The sequence below is a fragment of the Lacerta agilis genome, chromosome 6 (genome assembly GCF_009819535.1).
Source record: "Lacerta agilis isolate rLacAgi1 chromosome 6, rLacAgi1.pri, whole genome shotgun sequence".
Taxonomy (NCBI): Eukaryota; Metazoa; Chordata; class Lepidosauria; order Squamata; family Lacertidae; genus Lacerta; species Lacerta agilis.
The window spans coordinates 19288095-19304667 of NC_046317.1; the positions used below are offsets into that span (position 1 = coordinate 19288095).

The 16573-nt window shown below is 44.0% G+C and overlaps 1 protein-coding gene across 2 annotated transcripts in view; it reads left to right on the forward strand.

Moving 5' to 3' along the window:
* Nucleotides 1-16573, forward strand: part of OLFM3 (olfactomedin 3) — a 142590-nt gene that overhangs the window by 119330 nt on the left and 6687 nt on the right. For both annotated transcript variants that reach the window (XM_033151498.1, XM_033151497.1), the window contains exons 3-4: nt 2583-2738; nt 9099-9318. In XM_033151498.1, the coding sequence (XP_033007389.1) occupies nt 2583-2738; nt 9099-9318 (376 nt within the window). The remainder of the gene's footprint in view (nt 1-2582; nt 2739-9098; nt 9319-16573) is intronic.

Below are 16573 nucleotides of genomic sequence, written 5' to 3' on the forward strand. Positions count from 1 at the left end.
AGCTTCCTCCTCTCTGATAAAACGGCCATTTGTGAAGATGAAGCCAGGGATTCAGTTGGCACACACAAAGGTTGGAACTAAAGCACCATGGACGGACTTCCATGTAGGCACCATGGCTCTCCACTCTGCAGTTTATATCACAACAATTCACTCTTGAATCTCAAGGGGCTGGAGGAAGCTGCTTCCAGTACAGTGTGAGGAAGGCCGATTGCAAAAGGAAATGTCGAGGCATTTGTGGGTATATGTCTGGACACCAGGGCTTGCTTCTTCTTCTTCTTTTAGTTTCTCCTTTTATTTCAGTCAGAAGGAGATCCAATGTGCAGGTTGCACTTCCCACTACGTGCAGAAGAAAACACTAGCATAGTTCCGGGGTGGGGGGAGGGGAATGAGACACTTTGTACTTCCCCCCCCAAAAAAAAAAAACACATTTCCGGTCTTTTCAGCCTCCCTACTTCATTCCCCCCCCCCTATTGAAAATCCCATCCACACATTTCTTTTGCATAGTATTTTGGGATTATGAATTGAGAAGTAATGAAATCAAATTTGCCAATTCCTGAGCTAGAATACTTAACATTTTTGTGTTATCTGATACGTTTTTAACTCTCTTTTTAAAACAGTGGCAGCTGAATAGGGAAGCCTATTTCTGTTCCATGTTATTTTCTCTCAATCATAGGTCCTTTCCATCCCATTATTTTGGATTTTTTAAAAGCACAAAAATGTGCTATTATTATTATTATTGTTTGAATTTATTATGCACATCTTATGTGTTTTTGTACACATTCCAGCCTTAAAATGTATGTTTTGTGTTTCAATGCATTTCCCTTTAAACCATGCATTTTGTATGCACATTTCCCCCATAAAATAGTGCATTTCTGTTTGAACCAAAACTGAATCACAGAATCTGAAGTGCACAATCCAATTGATTCCCTGGGTTAAAGAGTTCTTGGATGAGCAAAGGCCCAATGTCCTAATGCAATCAAGAAACCATACTGAAAGTGATGAATTGTTCGCTGAGAGCCCTGAGTTCTTGAGTGACCTCAAATTAGCACAAGAAAACATCCATCCAAAGTCAAGTACTGTACTCAAAAAAGCAGTCACTCTCCTCTTTGGTGCACCTAAAAATTCCCCATTCAGATGCCACCCTGTTTTATTTTGTTTTTGTATTTCTGAGGCTGTATCTGGTCCTAAGCCCCTGAACTCTTTGGTCTTCATTCCTCAGTTAACCACTATAGATGACATCCAAAGGCTGCCCAGCAAGCTCTGTGAGAACAGTCTCCTGCATTCCTCAATAACCTACCTGTATCTGAAGCTCAGGGAGAGGGGACCTTTCAGCAGTTTTACAGTAGGGAAATGGCAGGTGCTAAAACATGAAAAGCTTGAGGCACACCCAGAAGATGTGTATGACAGCCAGAAGGTGTGGTGGTGCAGTGGCATTCACCTGACCGCTTCTGCTTACTGGGAAGGGGAGGTTGACAGGGTGCAAACACAGTGGCAGATGCAAGGCAATGTCCTGCAGGTGCATTTGCACTGTGGCAACCTCTGTACCGCCTGGTATGCAGCAATGCAACCAACTGGAGGTCAGGTGAGTGGCAGAGCCATACCACTGATGACAGCAAACAAGGTTTGCCTGGTGCATATTTGACCAGGAGCAGAGATGGATGGTTCAGTCTAATTTTGATCTGCATTACTTTCACATCTGTTCTTAAACCCATTCCATTTTCTGTTTCTGTATCAGCCTGGGAACTTTAAAAAAGTACTTTTTTGGAAATATTTTTCATGAAATAGGCATTACTTTGGCGTTTTACACTAAAGTATGACTTTTATATGCATTTCGGTATGATTTCTAAGTATCAGTACCAAAGGTAACTGCATTTGGATATCCCTATCAGTCTGGGAAATGTGAGTCCAGTCATTTTATTTAAAAATACAGACTGCATGTAATCCTCAAGCATCCCAAAGCAGGAGCTTAAGCCAATGTTGTGTGTGTGTGTGCGCGCGTGCATGTTCACAGCATTTACACCTTTTAGCCATACACTCACACCCACTTAGGTGTGCACTTCAAACTATGCAATGTATGAAGCAGCCATAAGAAACTGCTTCCATATCAGCCTGTGGTTGTTATTGATCCCCAGCACTGTCCTGAACTGACCTAAAAGCAACACACACACCTTGCTTCAGGCTACTACAGTATTTAATATATACATATAGTTTTATATATATATATATGCAACAAATATGCAGCTCTGCCTCAGCATCGATGTTCCTCTTTTGCTGAGTTGCCACAATATGTTCTTTTTTGCAGGTATCGTTTGATGGGGTAAAGGGACAGGTTCAAATTCTACACCTCCACAGTCTCATTAATTTTAGAAGGGGTCGTACCTGTACAAAACGAGACTGTGTTTCCAGTTCTCTGTTCTTCTGAATTTCAGAGCTCAGCAAAAATGCCTAGCAAATCTGAATGCTGACACATGCCAGCATATCGTTCAGCGTTTGATATGACAGCATTTTTATATGTGAGAAAGGAAACTTACGTATATAGATAGATATATTCTGAGAGCGTAATTGATGTTCTTCCATAACAGGTTCAGAATATGTCCCAGTCCATTGAAGTTTTAAACCTACGGACTCAGAGAGATTTCCAGTACGTTTTAAGGATGGAAACACAAATGAAAGGGCTGAAGGCCAAGTTCCGGCAAATTGAAGATGACCGGAAGACGCTCATGACAAAGCATTTTCAAGTATGTTTGACTTTTCTCTTCTTTTAATGATCACTTGAATGACTGCCAGAAGTGATGTGCTTGTGAGAAACAATGTGCGGCCGGCAAAGCTGTCGACTTGAAACGCTTGTCGGTAAGCGCATAATGAACCCCCTTGTTTCTGCTGCAATCACCCCTCTCGCTGCACCGTTTCGCTGTGATGGGAAGTGACCATTAATTACTGACACAATAGTGTGGGGGGGGGGGAAATGTCACCACTGCAGAACAGAATCCTATTTTCGCAGCATCCATGATGGGGTTCCCACCGGGTGATTTATATGCAAAACAACCTCTGCTTGTGATAAATGAAGCACACCCAGCAGAATTAATAAGAAAAGAGCAAGGAGTCAGAGTGTCCCTTTAAACTCGTGACATTCTGTACTTTCCAGGGTGGGAAAGTTTATAAGGAGAGAAGTTCATGTTGCTTTAATTCAGGCATAGGAAAACTCCGGCCCTCCAGATGTTTGGGACTACAATTCCCATCATCCCTAGCTAACAGGACCAGTGGTCAGGGATGATGGGAATTGTAGTCCCAAACACCTGGAGGGCCGGAGTTTGCCTATGCCTGCTTTAATTGGTAGCACTGTGGGGTTTTCGGTTGTTGTGTCTGGGTTTGTTGTTGTTTTTTAAAAAAAGGCATGATAGGTTGTTGGATCTTGTTAAACATGAAGTAATGTAGTTCGTTTTATTTTATTTTTGTTAATATTTTTAACCACAACCTTTTTGCAAAAAATAAAAGTGTTTTGATGTGCTTGTTTTTTGTGATGGCACCTTTTGGTTCTTTTTGTGTGGTGTTCTAACGTAGAGGAACAAAAGCGAACAATAGGAACAATCCAAGCTTGCTTCTGATTTCTTTTTGGAAGAATTAAAACAAACAAACAAACAATCAGCAACCCAATTGTGCACTTTGCCAGGGCAGGGGAGTCAGAGAAGCTACAAATGAACCAAAGAAATGGAAAACTAGGACAAACTGCACATGCTCCAGTTCTGAAACCTAGACTGGAACCGATTTCAGAGTTTCTACAGGTTTGACCAAAACAGAGTGAGGCCATAGTTCACTAGCGGAGACAACTAGCTCATACCAGAAGAGGGCAACCAAAATGGTCTGGAAACAATGCCTTATGAGGAACGGCTTAGGGAGCTGGGTATGTTTAGCCTGGAGAAGAGAAGGTTAAGGGGTGATATGATAGCCATGTTCAAATATATAAAAGGATGTCATATAGAGGAGGGTGAAAGGTTGTTTTCTGCTGCTCCAGAGAAGCGGACACGGGGCAATGGATTCAAACTACAAGAAAGAAGATTCCACCTAAACATTAGGAAGAACTTCCTGACAGTGAGAGCTGTTTGACAGTGGAATTTGCTACCAAGGAGTGTGGTGGAGTCTCCTTCTTTGGAGGTCTTTAAGCAGAGGCTTGACAGCCATCTGTCAGGAATGCTTTGATGGTGTTTCCTGCTTGGCAGGGGGTTGGACTGGATGGCCCTTGTGGTCTCTTCCAACTCTATGATTCTATGATTCTATCCCTAACCAGGGCCATTAGAATCCAGCTCCTTTCTCACTGCACCAATATGGCAGCTTGGCAGAAAAGAGAACTTCTGGCCTGCTGTCTGCAGTCATTGCACAGTACTGCAGAGGGCCAGAAAAGGGGTCAGATGACACAACGGAGCCAGTAGCATTTTACATGGCTCTACAATGAGTCCTGTCTGGCTCCTGCTCAGTCGGAGCAACTTGGCTTTTGAGCAAAAGCCAAGTTGCCATTCTTCCAGCTCCTCTGTCTCTTAGCTGCCCTGCTCAACAGTGAGCTTGCCTGCTCCCCATTCAGTCAACAAGTCAGCTCACCTTTCTTCCAGACTCCTCTGGCTGCCTTTCTTCACCTCCTCCCCATTCTGACAGGTAGCTTTCAGAAATGCTCCCCACCATCTAACCTAAGGACGAGAGCAGTTCAAAAACAAAACCAGGTTGTCTCGGTTGGAGAAACTCTCCCTATAAGATGTTCTTTTTCTGCCCAAGAAAGGTTCAGAATGGTGTAACTAGAGGATATGTCCATAGTCGTACAAGATTCCAACTCAACGCCGATTCCTATCATCATTGGCAATAATGGGAATCTTGTATTGTGCCATTCAGGTATTTTGTATTGTCATTACACTTTTCGTGGCCCTAGCGTTAAGGTCAGCATCCAGCAGTCCCAATCATGTTCTGAACACTGTAACCTTTTAAAAGACCCGATATTTGGATTGGCTGGACCTTCAGCTTTGATTGGGTCCTTTGACTGGCATTTTAAAAGGAGTGTAAAGCAATCATATTACTCAGTAATTTTAAAAGGTCAGAATAACAAGCCGTGCTTCTTTCTTTTGGAAGAGTAATTTGCGAGATTGCTCAGTGCACTTCATGCTTAAACTGGGGCAGGGTGGGACTGAGCACAACGGTACAGAGCAGGCTTTGTATGCACAATGACCAAAGTGCAATTTATATAAATCCTAGTTGTGTTAGAATGCTATGAACACATTTGTTATCTGTAACCAATATGGCCCACTTTGGTCTTTTGAAAACTGTTGTAAAATAGTGGTTCTGTTTTACTGGCATATGCTTGATCAGAGCTCTTAAGCAACTGAATTAGCTCAACCAAATTTCAATCAAGAGTTGGGTTGTTGTTTTTTAAGTCTATTTCACTTGTGGAGGAAAAGAAGCAATCTGTCGCCCTGTGGATATCGTAGTCACATCACAGTGTTTTTAATCTCGTTCACATTCTGAAAAGGCTGATCTGCCTCTTAGAGTGTGTGCAGAGAATGGGAGGATCTTTTAGAAATTGCATTTCTACCCATTGATTATTACAGACAATCTGAGCACTCATGTGTTCCCTACCTACGAAGCCTTCCCTGCTAGGTGATGCCAGCTTTGCCATAGAGTCTGTGCATCCAACTGAGAAATGCAATGTCTGAACTAGTGCCTGGAGAACAGAATAGAGTACATGGGGTGGTCATCCCTCATTTGTAGGGATGCCCACAAAAGTTATTAGCAGCAAAACAACAACAACAACAACAACAACAACAACAACAACCCGATACCAACCTGCTGCGAGCTGGCAGAAGAGGGATGAAGAGTGCTGCCCCCTTTCCAGTAGCCTGCTGAATTTCTATGCAGAGGTTTTCATTTCTTCTGGCAGCCCACTTGGTTCTGTTCTGGGCACAAAGGAGGGACAGATTGCTCCATTCCTCCTTTGCCAGCCCACTCTATCAACTGCACAGGATTCCATTCGCTTGCCTTTGGCTACCAGGATTATATACAAGGCTGTATCTGTATCATCTTGGATCCTTTGTAAAAATTCTCAGGCATAAAAGTGTACCAGTCCATTTGGTTTCTTTTCCTTCTTTCTTTTTTTTAAAAAAGTGCAATATTCAGATCTTAAACCACAGCCTTCATGCTCATCTAACTGCAGACAATAAGTACCACTTTGGCCCAGGTGCCAAATCATGGCTTGGTGCAAATAAGCAAACATGCAGCTGGTTCCTAGAGCAAAATTCACAGCCACAGCACTCCTCCCGAGTCTGGTTGCTACCACACTATGCTATAGAAGACACTGGACCATCTGCATGTACGCAATGTTTAAAGATGTGCGTTAATGCATATGTTAAGAGGACTATAAGTTGAGCAGATAATGTGCATATCAACCAGCCATTGTGAACATACACCAGACCTCATGGAGAATCCTTCTAAGACATGGGTAGGCAAACTAAGGCCCGAGGGCCGGATCTGCCCCAATCGCCTTCTAAATCCGGCCCGCAGATGGTCTGGGAATCAGCGTGTTTTTACATGAGTAGAATGTTTCCTTTTATTTCAAATGCGTCTCTGGGTTATTTGTGGAGCCTGCCTGGCGTTTTTACATGAGTAGAATGTGTGCTTTTATTTAAAATGCATCTCTGGGTTATTTGTGGGGCATAGGAATTTGTTCATTTTTTCCCCCCAAAATATAGTTCGGCCCCCCACAAGGTCTGAGGGACAGTGGACCGGCCCCCTGCTGAAAAAGTTTGCTGACCCCTGTCAAGAGGCCAGGCTGGTTGTTATGCACATGAACTGCTCGTCTTATGTCTCCCTTGACATATATATTGTTCAAGTTTGTTAAAGGAAGAACAACCGTGAACAAATTAAGCACATTTGCCTCATAGAGTAAGGGACCGCTGTAAGCTTGCTTCAGGAAATGGAGTCTGAGGTCTACAGTTCTTTCCTTTTACCCATATTGAAACCACTATTGAAACGCACTGGCGTAAGAAGGGCGGGGCCTAGGGGTGGCAGCGGGATCCTGATAGGGTTCCGTCTCGGTGCGGCCCGCCCCCAGAACACTTGTCACGCCCCTGCGGGCGGCGCCCCCCGCCCCCAGAACGCGCGCCAGCCCCGCCCCCACATGAAGCTCCACCACTGTTGAAACATAGCCCAATGATGTACATAGTCATGTCACTGTGTTCATAAATTAAGATCTCTGGAACAGAAAGAGGATTTAATGTCCCATTTGTGAAGGTCTTATATGAGTTTATGTTGCCGTGTCTAACAAAACACTCCCTCGGCTCATCCTTTCCAAGCGGATATCATTTCAAGATTTCTGGGCATCAACAAAAAGTGGAATTTTTTTCTCATGAGTATAACATTATATATGAGAACTGCAAAGGGAGCTCTAGTTACTCTAATGCATTTATGGTAATAACATTTCTGCATGTAATTTAAAAAATGCAATTTACATCTATTTAAATTAGCTATATGTAAAACATGCCTTTTGACATTGCCTGTGGATTTTTACCCCACCTCATCACCGGAATTAATATTTCCCAAGTGATATCACACACACACACCCCAAAAAATTCCATTAATGTGAAATGGTTGATACAATTAATTTAAATGTACTTTTGTCGAAACACTGGAACCACTATCATCATTATTATGCAGCATGGTACAGTGCTAACAAAAGCACCTCAAGGGATAAACCCATTCATTGAGCTGAAGACTGATTTTACAATATCAGCTCATTTCTCTCAACATCATGGGGGCATTTCTCAACCATCATAGGCAAAGCTTTCTTATTAGAACCACTTTAGTAATGTATCATGAAATGTAGCGATTCTCTTTATTCCAAATGAGCAAATGCCAAAAACCCAAGGCAGGCAGGCAGGCTGGCAATGATTTCTGCTGGAGTCAGTGGAACAAAATCATGTACTATCCAGATTATCCTATTTTGTGTGCGCACTTGCTCAATGGTTGCTGCCAACCAAGTTTCACTTCGAGTAAAACCATGGAAATTAATAGACCTAAGTTAGTCATGTTCATTAATTTTAATGGGACTCCTCTGAGGAGGACTGGCATTGGATACAACCCCAATATTATTGTTTGCTTAGGACCCACCTACCATTTTCATACTTCCGTGTTATCATTGGTCCATACCAATGAATGGGTGCTGGTGCCCTTTCCATTCCTCTGCATTTGACTCCTACGCAGATGAAGTGGCCAGTCCATTTTCTCTGTTGAGGATTTAGAAGCTGAGATCTTTTCTTAATGGATTGGAGAAGGGGTGTGTGTGTGTGTGTGTTTCTAAATCACCTTTCAGAACCAGGTGAGTGGCAAAATGATTGATGGAACTCGTTTAATGCAAGGTTGAATTATTGACCACAGTAGTACAATGTGCTAAGGAAATAGTTTCGGAATCAGTTTGGGGTCTGGGGAGGCCTGCACTTAACAGAAATCCAGAAGAAACAAACTATCTGTGGGTGGAGAATCCAGATGTTTTAGCATAAAGGTCAAGCCACACACCTGGGCATAATCAAAAGCCTTTCCTCTGGGAAACTGCCTTGTGAGCAGTTTTATAGAATAATCATTTTATTGATATTTGTCTTGGTTGGCCAAATGGCAGGTATAGCCAGTTTTGTGCATGGTTAAAACGTTGGCAAATAGAAAAATCAAACAAATTCACTAGCTTTCTCACACACCACAACGATAATAGTGGAATGCGTGTAAGTGTTCTGTCCTTATTTGGACTAAATGGATGTACCGGTATGTTTCTGATCAAACTAGCTTTAAAAATAATATTCCTGTTCCTTCCAGTTCTATACTAGGAAAGGTTTGATTTAAAAGAAAACGATTTCCCTTTAAGAACATTATTTAAGAACATACAATTTATCCAAAGCTTTAAGCCATTCATCTCGGGGCTTCTAAATCTCTCATGGGACACTAATTTTGATACTACGATCAATAGGAATTTCAGGCATAGATTTGATAAGAAGCATAAAAGAATTTTATTAAAGAACTTAGAGGACGTAACATTTTTAGACTTCCCTAATGCGCACTTCGCTGCTTTTTCGCAGGAGCTGAAAGAAAAGATGGATGAGCTCCTGCCACTGATACCAGTCCTGGAACAGTACAAAACTGATGCTAAGTTAATCACCCAGTTCAAAGAGGAAATTAGAAATCTGTCTTCAGTCCTCACCGGGATCCAGGAGGAAATTGGCGCCTATGATTATGAGGAACTCCACCAACGAGTGCTCAGTTTGGAAACCAGGCTTCGAGACTGCATGAAAAAGCTTAGTAAGTTCACTATTTCATGGCCCATTTCGTCCGACTGCATGTGGGTTTGAATGCGGCTTCAAGCCATCTGGAATTGCAGAGTTGTAATCCGACACATCAGGGGAGGGGCGCAGGTTGGCATCCTGCTGCACACCCCTGTGGCAATATATGAACATGGCCTCAGATCACAGTGGTTTCCCACAGGCTAGGAGTGGGAAGGGCACAGAGCTCAGATCGGGGAAAGCAATAGACTACTTGCCCAATTTCCTTTGTTTTGTAGCTTATCTTTGGCATTTTCATTCTTCGCTTGCCTTCCAAGAGTGAATCAGATGCTGAAATGTACTTTGACTCAATAGATCCCCTTGCAAAATCCAAGGGTCTTGGCTCTTCCTCTTTCAGCCAAAGACAAAATTTTCATGTAAATATACATACTCGGAACACCACCTGCTTGGTGGGTAAGCACCATTTCAATTTTTCATCTATACACCTCTGTTTTATTGCATGTGCATGCAGCAAAATCCCACTGACACCTTAATCATGCATTTCATTGAATTGAAGAATTGTAGAGTTGGGAGGGGCCACGAGGGTCATCTAGTCCAACCCCCTGCAATGCTGGAAACATTTGCCCAACGTGGGACTCGAACCCATGACCCTGAGATTAAGAGTCTCATGCTCTACCGACTGAACTATGCTCCCTTTTGAAGTGGGAATATATAGGACTGCTCACGTATCATTCCACTTTGTCAGATGTTCCTCAATACTTCCCCTTTGTTCCCATCAGCTCCAGTCCCACCTTTTATCCCCCAAGTGCAAATTATTTGCTCTCTGATGCCAAGCCTTCATACATTTTTACATTTTAAGTTTTTGTGTCCAGATTGCTGTGGGAAACCATTGCTCGTTTACACACACACACACACACACACACACACACATACACAAAATGCAGTGGAAAAGGTAGTTCATCCATCTTCAGTTCCAACACAGTAAGACTTCTGTGCCTTTTAAATGATTCAGCTTGTTAGGAGGTGAAAGCTGAATGCTGAAGTGTGGGACACAGCAGTTCCACTTATAGGTGCATCTTTTAATGTCTGAAGCTTCCTCAAAATGGCTTAAATCCAGGTATTTCTGGATTCTGATTTGTGGCTTAGTTTCTGTTTCCTTTACTTTCATTTATTTAAGGAATTGACATGCCAAATTTCCACGATTTAAAACTACGACACCCCTTATGTATTAGGGTTGTTGTTGTTGTTGTTGTTGTTGTTCAGTCGTTCAGACATGTCCGACTCTTCGTGACTCCATGGACCAGAGCACGCCAGGCACCCCTATCCTCCACTGCCTCCCGCAGTTTGGCCAAACTCATGCCAGTCGCTTCGAGAACACTGTCCAACCATCTCATCCTCTGTCATCCCCTTCTCCTTGTGCCCTCCATCTTTCCCAACATCAGGGTCTTTTCCAGGGAGTCTTCTCTTCATGTATTAGGGTAGTTCTGTTAAAATTCAACAGAATTGCTCCTGAAAACAGGCTGCAAGTTATGGCTCTAACCCCAAACACTTTTTTTTTCCTTGTAAGTCTCACTGATTCCTGTGGAACTTAATTACAAGTAAGCATCATCTTGTGACTGCTGCCTGTGCAGTCTCCATGCTCGCCTCTCCTCATGTGTAAAGGCTCACCCCTTATTTCAGCCTGGCTGGGGCTGGTGGGAGTTACAGCCCCAAACATCTGGGTGATCTCAGGTTGGTGAAGGCTGCCTTGTTTCCCAAAAGGGGGCCTCTCTCACATTCATGCAAGCCCTCCATTGCATCATATTGATCAGTCCTATCCAAGATAAAAGGCAGCATGGTTTTTAAAGTTCGGTGAATTTAGTAAGTTAATGAAAGGGGGAAATGACTGTGTAGGAAAATCACTTGTACTAAATTCACAAGAACTGCAAGTGCATAAGAATTAACTTACAAAGTTTCTGAAGAAGAACATTCACCCTTCATTTCTGTCAACCGTGCATCTTTAGGAAGAGCCCAATTAATTGAAAGTAAATAATTAGTCAAAGATGGGCAACAGCAGGATTACCCACATCACTGTCTTCTAGATTGTGTAGGATCTGCTGCGGTAAACTCTGCGTAGTAACTGAAAAACTGTATAGAGCCATACAATATTTCTCAATATCATGAGTCCTAGTGGATCCTGGAGGCAAATGATCTGAGACAAAGGTAAAAGATGATCTCTAGATTGAGTTATCCTTTCAATAATTCATTCTCAGAGTCTCCCTTTGAAACTAGAAATAACACAGTGAAAGAGAGAAAGCAAAAAAAAAAAAAAAGGCACACGAACATAAAGGAATTGTCTAGCAGAAATCTAACCAGCATGCGAGTGATCAGAGTGCTAGACTAAGGCCTGAGAGACCACCGTTCAAATCCTGACTCAGCCAGGAAGCTCACTGGCTCACCTTGAGCCAGTCAACGCCTCTCGAGGAGGTGAGAGGAGAAGTTGTTTTCTTGTTTCTGTTTTATCTTGTGTTTTTATCTTGTATTTTCATCTTGTGAACCTTTTCATGAAGGGTAGTATATAAATCTTATAGATGAAGACGACGACGATGATGATGATGATGATGATAACCACCTACCTCACAGAGCTGTGAGGATAAAATGAGGAAAGGGATGACCTGGAAGAAAAGTGAGGTATAAATGTACAGTGGTACATAGAGCGAGATGAGCGTGCAACCCCAGAGTCGTCTGTGTCTGTACCTAACGGTCAGGGGTGGCGCTGTGGTCTAAACCACTGAGCCTAGGGCTTGCCGATCAGAAGGTCGGCAGTTCAGATCCCAGCTCCTACCCACCTAGCAGTTCGAAAGCACATCAAGTGCAAGTAGATAAATAGGTACCGCTCCGGCGGGAAGGTAAATGGTGTTGCTGTGCACTGCTCTGGTTTGCCAGAAGCGGGTTAGTCATGCTGGCCACATGACCTGGAAGCTGTCTGCAGACAAACACTGGCTCCCTCAGCCTATAGAGCAAGATGAGCGCACAACCCCAGATTTTGTCCGTGACTGGACCTAATGGTCAGGGGTACCTTTACCTTTTACCTCTACTTACGGGATACGTGCGTGGCAAACCCAGAAGTATTTCCCCAGGTTTCGCCCCTGCGCACATGAGTAGAAGCACTCTACGCGCCATGTGCAGAAGCAGCACCTCTGGATACGCACACCTCAGGATCCGACCAGAGCTCCGAAACGGATCCCATGCACAACCGGAGGTACCACTGTAATCATAAGTAATATCTCTTTAGGGCTTCTGCTCCATTTTGGTGTTTGGCTGACTGCATGAAGTGGGAAGAGGGCAGGGGTGAACATTCAAGCCTCACTTCCAACACCCAATACGCCAGCTCCACTTCAGACTTCTCTGCATCCACAGGGAAGGCCTGAAGCAGAGTTGGTCGACTGTGTTTGAGTAAATGCACACAGAAACCTCATCATGAATGGGGACTCCCATCAGAACAGGAAGATACGAAGTGCAGCTAGCCCTTGAATGCTTGCTGCTGCACCATTTTTAAATTCAGCACCAAATGCAATGTCTCCCCCCCCCCCCGGTATCAGCTGCACTTGGGATCTCCCAGTCACAGCTAGCATGTTCTTACAGTGTTCTCGAGCGCCATCCATCCCTGGCGCAAGGGGGGGTTGCTTTCGGCACTGAATTCAGCAAGCCCCACTTTTGCCAAGGAAGGCGGCACAACCATACAGCTGCTTTTCTTCCTTTGAAGTGTGATCACCTGACATCGTAAGCCCCACCCCGCCTGTCAAATATGCCCACAGAGGGTGGGCCAACATTTTCTCTGCTGCAAGATGTGGGGCTGAGCTGGCATTTTAAGTCACACTCAGCTCCGTTTCCAATTAAAGTCTGACCGTCTCTGCTCTTGTAGAAAATGCACTGGGCAGATGGCTTTTACAGCCCACACTGCTCTCCCTCAAAACTATAGCTGCACATCCCGAATTATGTCCCTAATGGATACAGGCAGCGAAGGCATTTGTCTTCCTGACAGTCCTTTGCTACCAAAACATTGGTGTGAGTCGCATATTAGTGATGTTAACGGAGTCCCTTTCAGCTAGCAGGAGAGTCAGAAGAAAGCCGACCTATTCCTAATGCATTCAGAATTGCTAATATTTGCCGTTCGTTTCAGAGGTGACAGAAGGGCATAGCAGGGGAGGATTCCTTCATTTCCTCTACTGCCTTCACCCCTGCTAGCATGGCAGCCTTGTGCTGCTTTTAAAAATGATCTCTTTCTATCTGTTTTCCGGAGGAACTGTGTTAGCAACAGCAACAGTAGTATCACTCTCCCAACTAAATACCTCTCGAGAGGTACCTCAGCGACATGCTCTCTGGTGGGACCCTTCCCCTTTCAGCGAGCCTTGGGCTTACCTGCCTGTGGTGGCCATCGTTGAAATTCCCCGCAAAGCCCTAAAGTGAGGCTCAGTCAGGGATATTGTGGGAAATTTAACGGCATGGCTAGATCCAGCCCCCAGGTGCTGCTCAGAGTTCGAAGCTTGGGGGAAAGTTAAGAGGGCCTAGGGCAGGCACAGTGGTACCTTGGTTCTCAAACACCTTGGTGCTCAAAGAACTTGGAACCCAAACACTGCAAACCCAGAAGTAAGTGTTCCGGTTTGCAAACTTTTTTCAGAAGCTGAATGTGCTCCGTTTTGAGTGTTACGCTTCCGTTTTGATTGTTATGCTGAGGCCTGTCTGTTTTTTGCTATTCATTTTGTGTTTTTGCTTTTTCCGGCTCTTTTTGTTTTGTTTTTGTGACTGTGTGAAACCCAGTTCAGCTATTGATTGATTGATTGATTGATTGATTGTGTGACTGCGGTACATTGTTTATCGCTTTCATTTTATGGATCAGCGGTCTCGTTAGATAGTAAAATTCATGTTTAATTGCTGTTTTAGGAGTTGTTTTTAAAAGTCTGGAATGGATTATCCATTTTGCATTACTTTCTATGGGAAATCGCACCTTGGTTTTGGAATGCTTTGGTTTTGGAACGGACTTCCAGAACGGATTAAGTTTGAGAACCAAGGTACCACTGTATTAAATATCTTCAAATATCCCAAGGACTGTCGCATGGAAGAGGGAACAAGCTTGTTTTCTCCTGCTCTGGAGGGTTGGACTTGAACCAGTGTTACAAGAAAGGAGATTCTGACTAAACATTTGAAAAAAAGACTTTCTGACAGTAGCAGCTGTTTGACAGTGGAACGGTCTCCTTCGGGAGGTTGTAGTCTCTCCTTCCTTGTAGGTTTTTAAGCAGAGGTTGGGTGGCCATCTGCCGTGGATGCTTTAGTCGAGATTCCTGCATTACAGGGGGTTGGACTAGATGACCCCTGGGGTCCCTTCCAACTCTTATTGGTAGTGGGACCCACTAGGGTGCTGGGGCCCTGGCATCTGCCCAAGGATGCCAGATGCCAATGAGTTCATGGCTGAGGTGCAATTTCAAGCCCCAATGATTTCACAGCTCATGTTTTGACCACTCTGCTATAATGCCTCTCAGAAAGGTTCCACACACCGAACAGTTTGAAGACTGGGTTCCTTTTCCACAGAGGAATCATTTGCACTCTGTTGTTGCTTGTTTTTAAGTTTGTCTCATTCTAAAAAGCCATTTTAGAACTGGCACTTGTGGAAAAATTAATGAAACAGCTAAAGGCAACGGAGAACAACACAGGTTCCAAGGATTTTGTTGAACGACGACACTAATTGGTTCAGTTTATTTGAAACGGTGAAAGAATCAAGGTCCTACCAGTACCACATGGGCAATTATGAGTGGATTGGCTAAGATAACTATAGGATCAGTTATGTTACACTCTGTGAACATCCATACAAACACAGAATTTATACTTACCTTGAGAGATCTAGGACAGGGGAAGAATTGTCTGCACATTATTACTCTGTTATAAGCTGGAGAGGGGGATTACTAAGGTTTCTCTGTAAGAAGTGATTCGGTTAGTTTTAATTTACCCTTAAGTCGCGTTGATCAGCTTCTTGGTGAATGCAACAGTGAGCACAGAAGAAATTTGACGTGGAATACTGGGTGGGTAGACTCTGAGGAAGAAGTCAATCATTGGGGAGGATTTCAGCAAGAATCAAATGGGACCCTGCATTTCCTCCGTTACTTTCCTGCCCTGAACTTACAGTTCCTACCTGATCCATCCATCAGTGCCGATCCATCCCTTGATACGTTCCCAAGGTCAAGTATTTCATAGGCCAGTCACTGGGTGTTCTTCTCCAAATCATTTTCTCTCCCAGCAGTTTCCAGTGTGGGCCTTAAGCGGCTCAAAATAGTACAGCCTGATCCATCATTCTCACCACTCACACAAAGACGTGCTTCAGGGCCTACCTTGTCATCCTGAGCCATTCCCTGCATGCAAATGCAGGGTCCGCAGCTGCCGAAACTCAGAGTGCTGTGAAGGCTCATTAATCAAGCTCACTTTCTTTTCTGCGATTCCCCCCTTGATTATCAAACCAAAGCAGTTTGGAAGAATTGGCTCCTGACAGAGTTGTTTTTTTTGTTTTTTTAAAAGAGTTGATTCTTTTCAAAGCCTTTGTTGTGAGAGAAGCACCACATCAGAAGGTGTCTTCGCAGGGGGGTTTGGTGCTTGTGTCTGTCGGTAACTGGAAGTGCAGTGTGTTTAAATGAAATAAATAAAATTTAAAACCATTTCATGCAGGCCATCAGGAGCCATTCATAACAAAGTAGTAATGTCCACACACAAACCCACTGGCACCAGCGCCAGGAGGTCCTAGGAGCCTGGGCACCATGGGGCCTTGGACATGACTTCCAGGGCTCCCAGGCACCACAACAGCATGCGCAACATGCTTCAGCAAATACCCGTCTGCCTACCCTCTTATTTGCAACAAGTCCAGGGGGTGTCGCTGCCTGTCAGCTTCCTCCTTCTTAGTCTTAGTGTTGCACCTTGTAAAACTCAGCCAGGAGGAGGAAGGAGATAGAAATAGAATGAGTTGGTGCTGCCTCTCATTAGCTCTGGCTCCACCTACCGATGGCCTCCCTGACTTCCACCCTACCGTTGGCAAGAGCAAAGCTGCAACTAAAATAATATATGTGGTTGAATATTATCTTGCTATTTCATATTCTACTGCCTCGGTCCTGTATACGTGAAGGAGCGTCTCCACCCCCCATCGTTCAGCCCGGACTCATTGCGAGATGTGAGGTTGCAGGGAATCAGGCAGAGGGCCTTCTCGGTAGTGGCGCCCACCCTGTGGAACGCCCTCCCATCAGATGTCAAGGAAA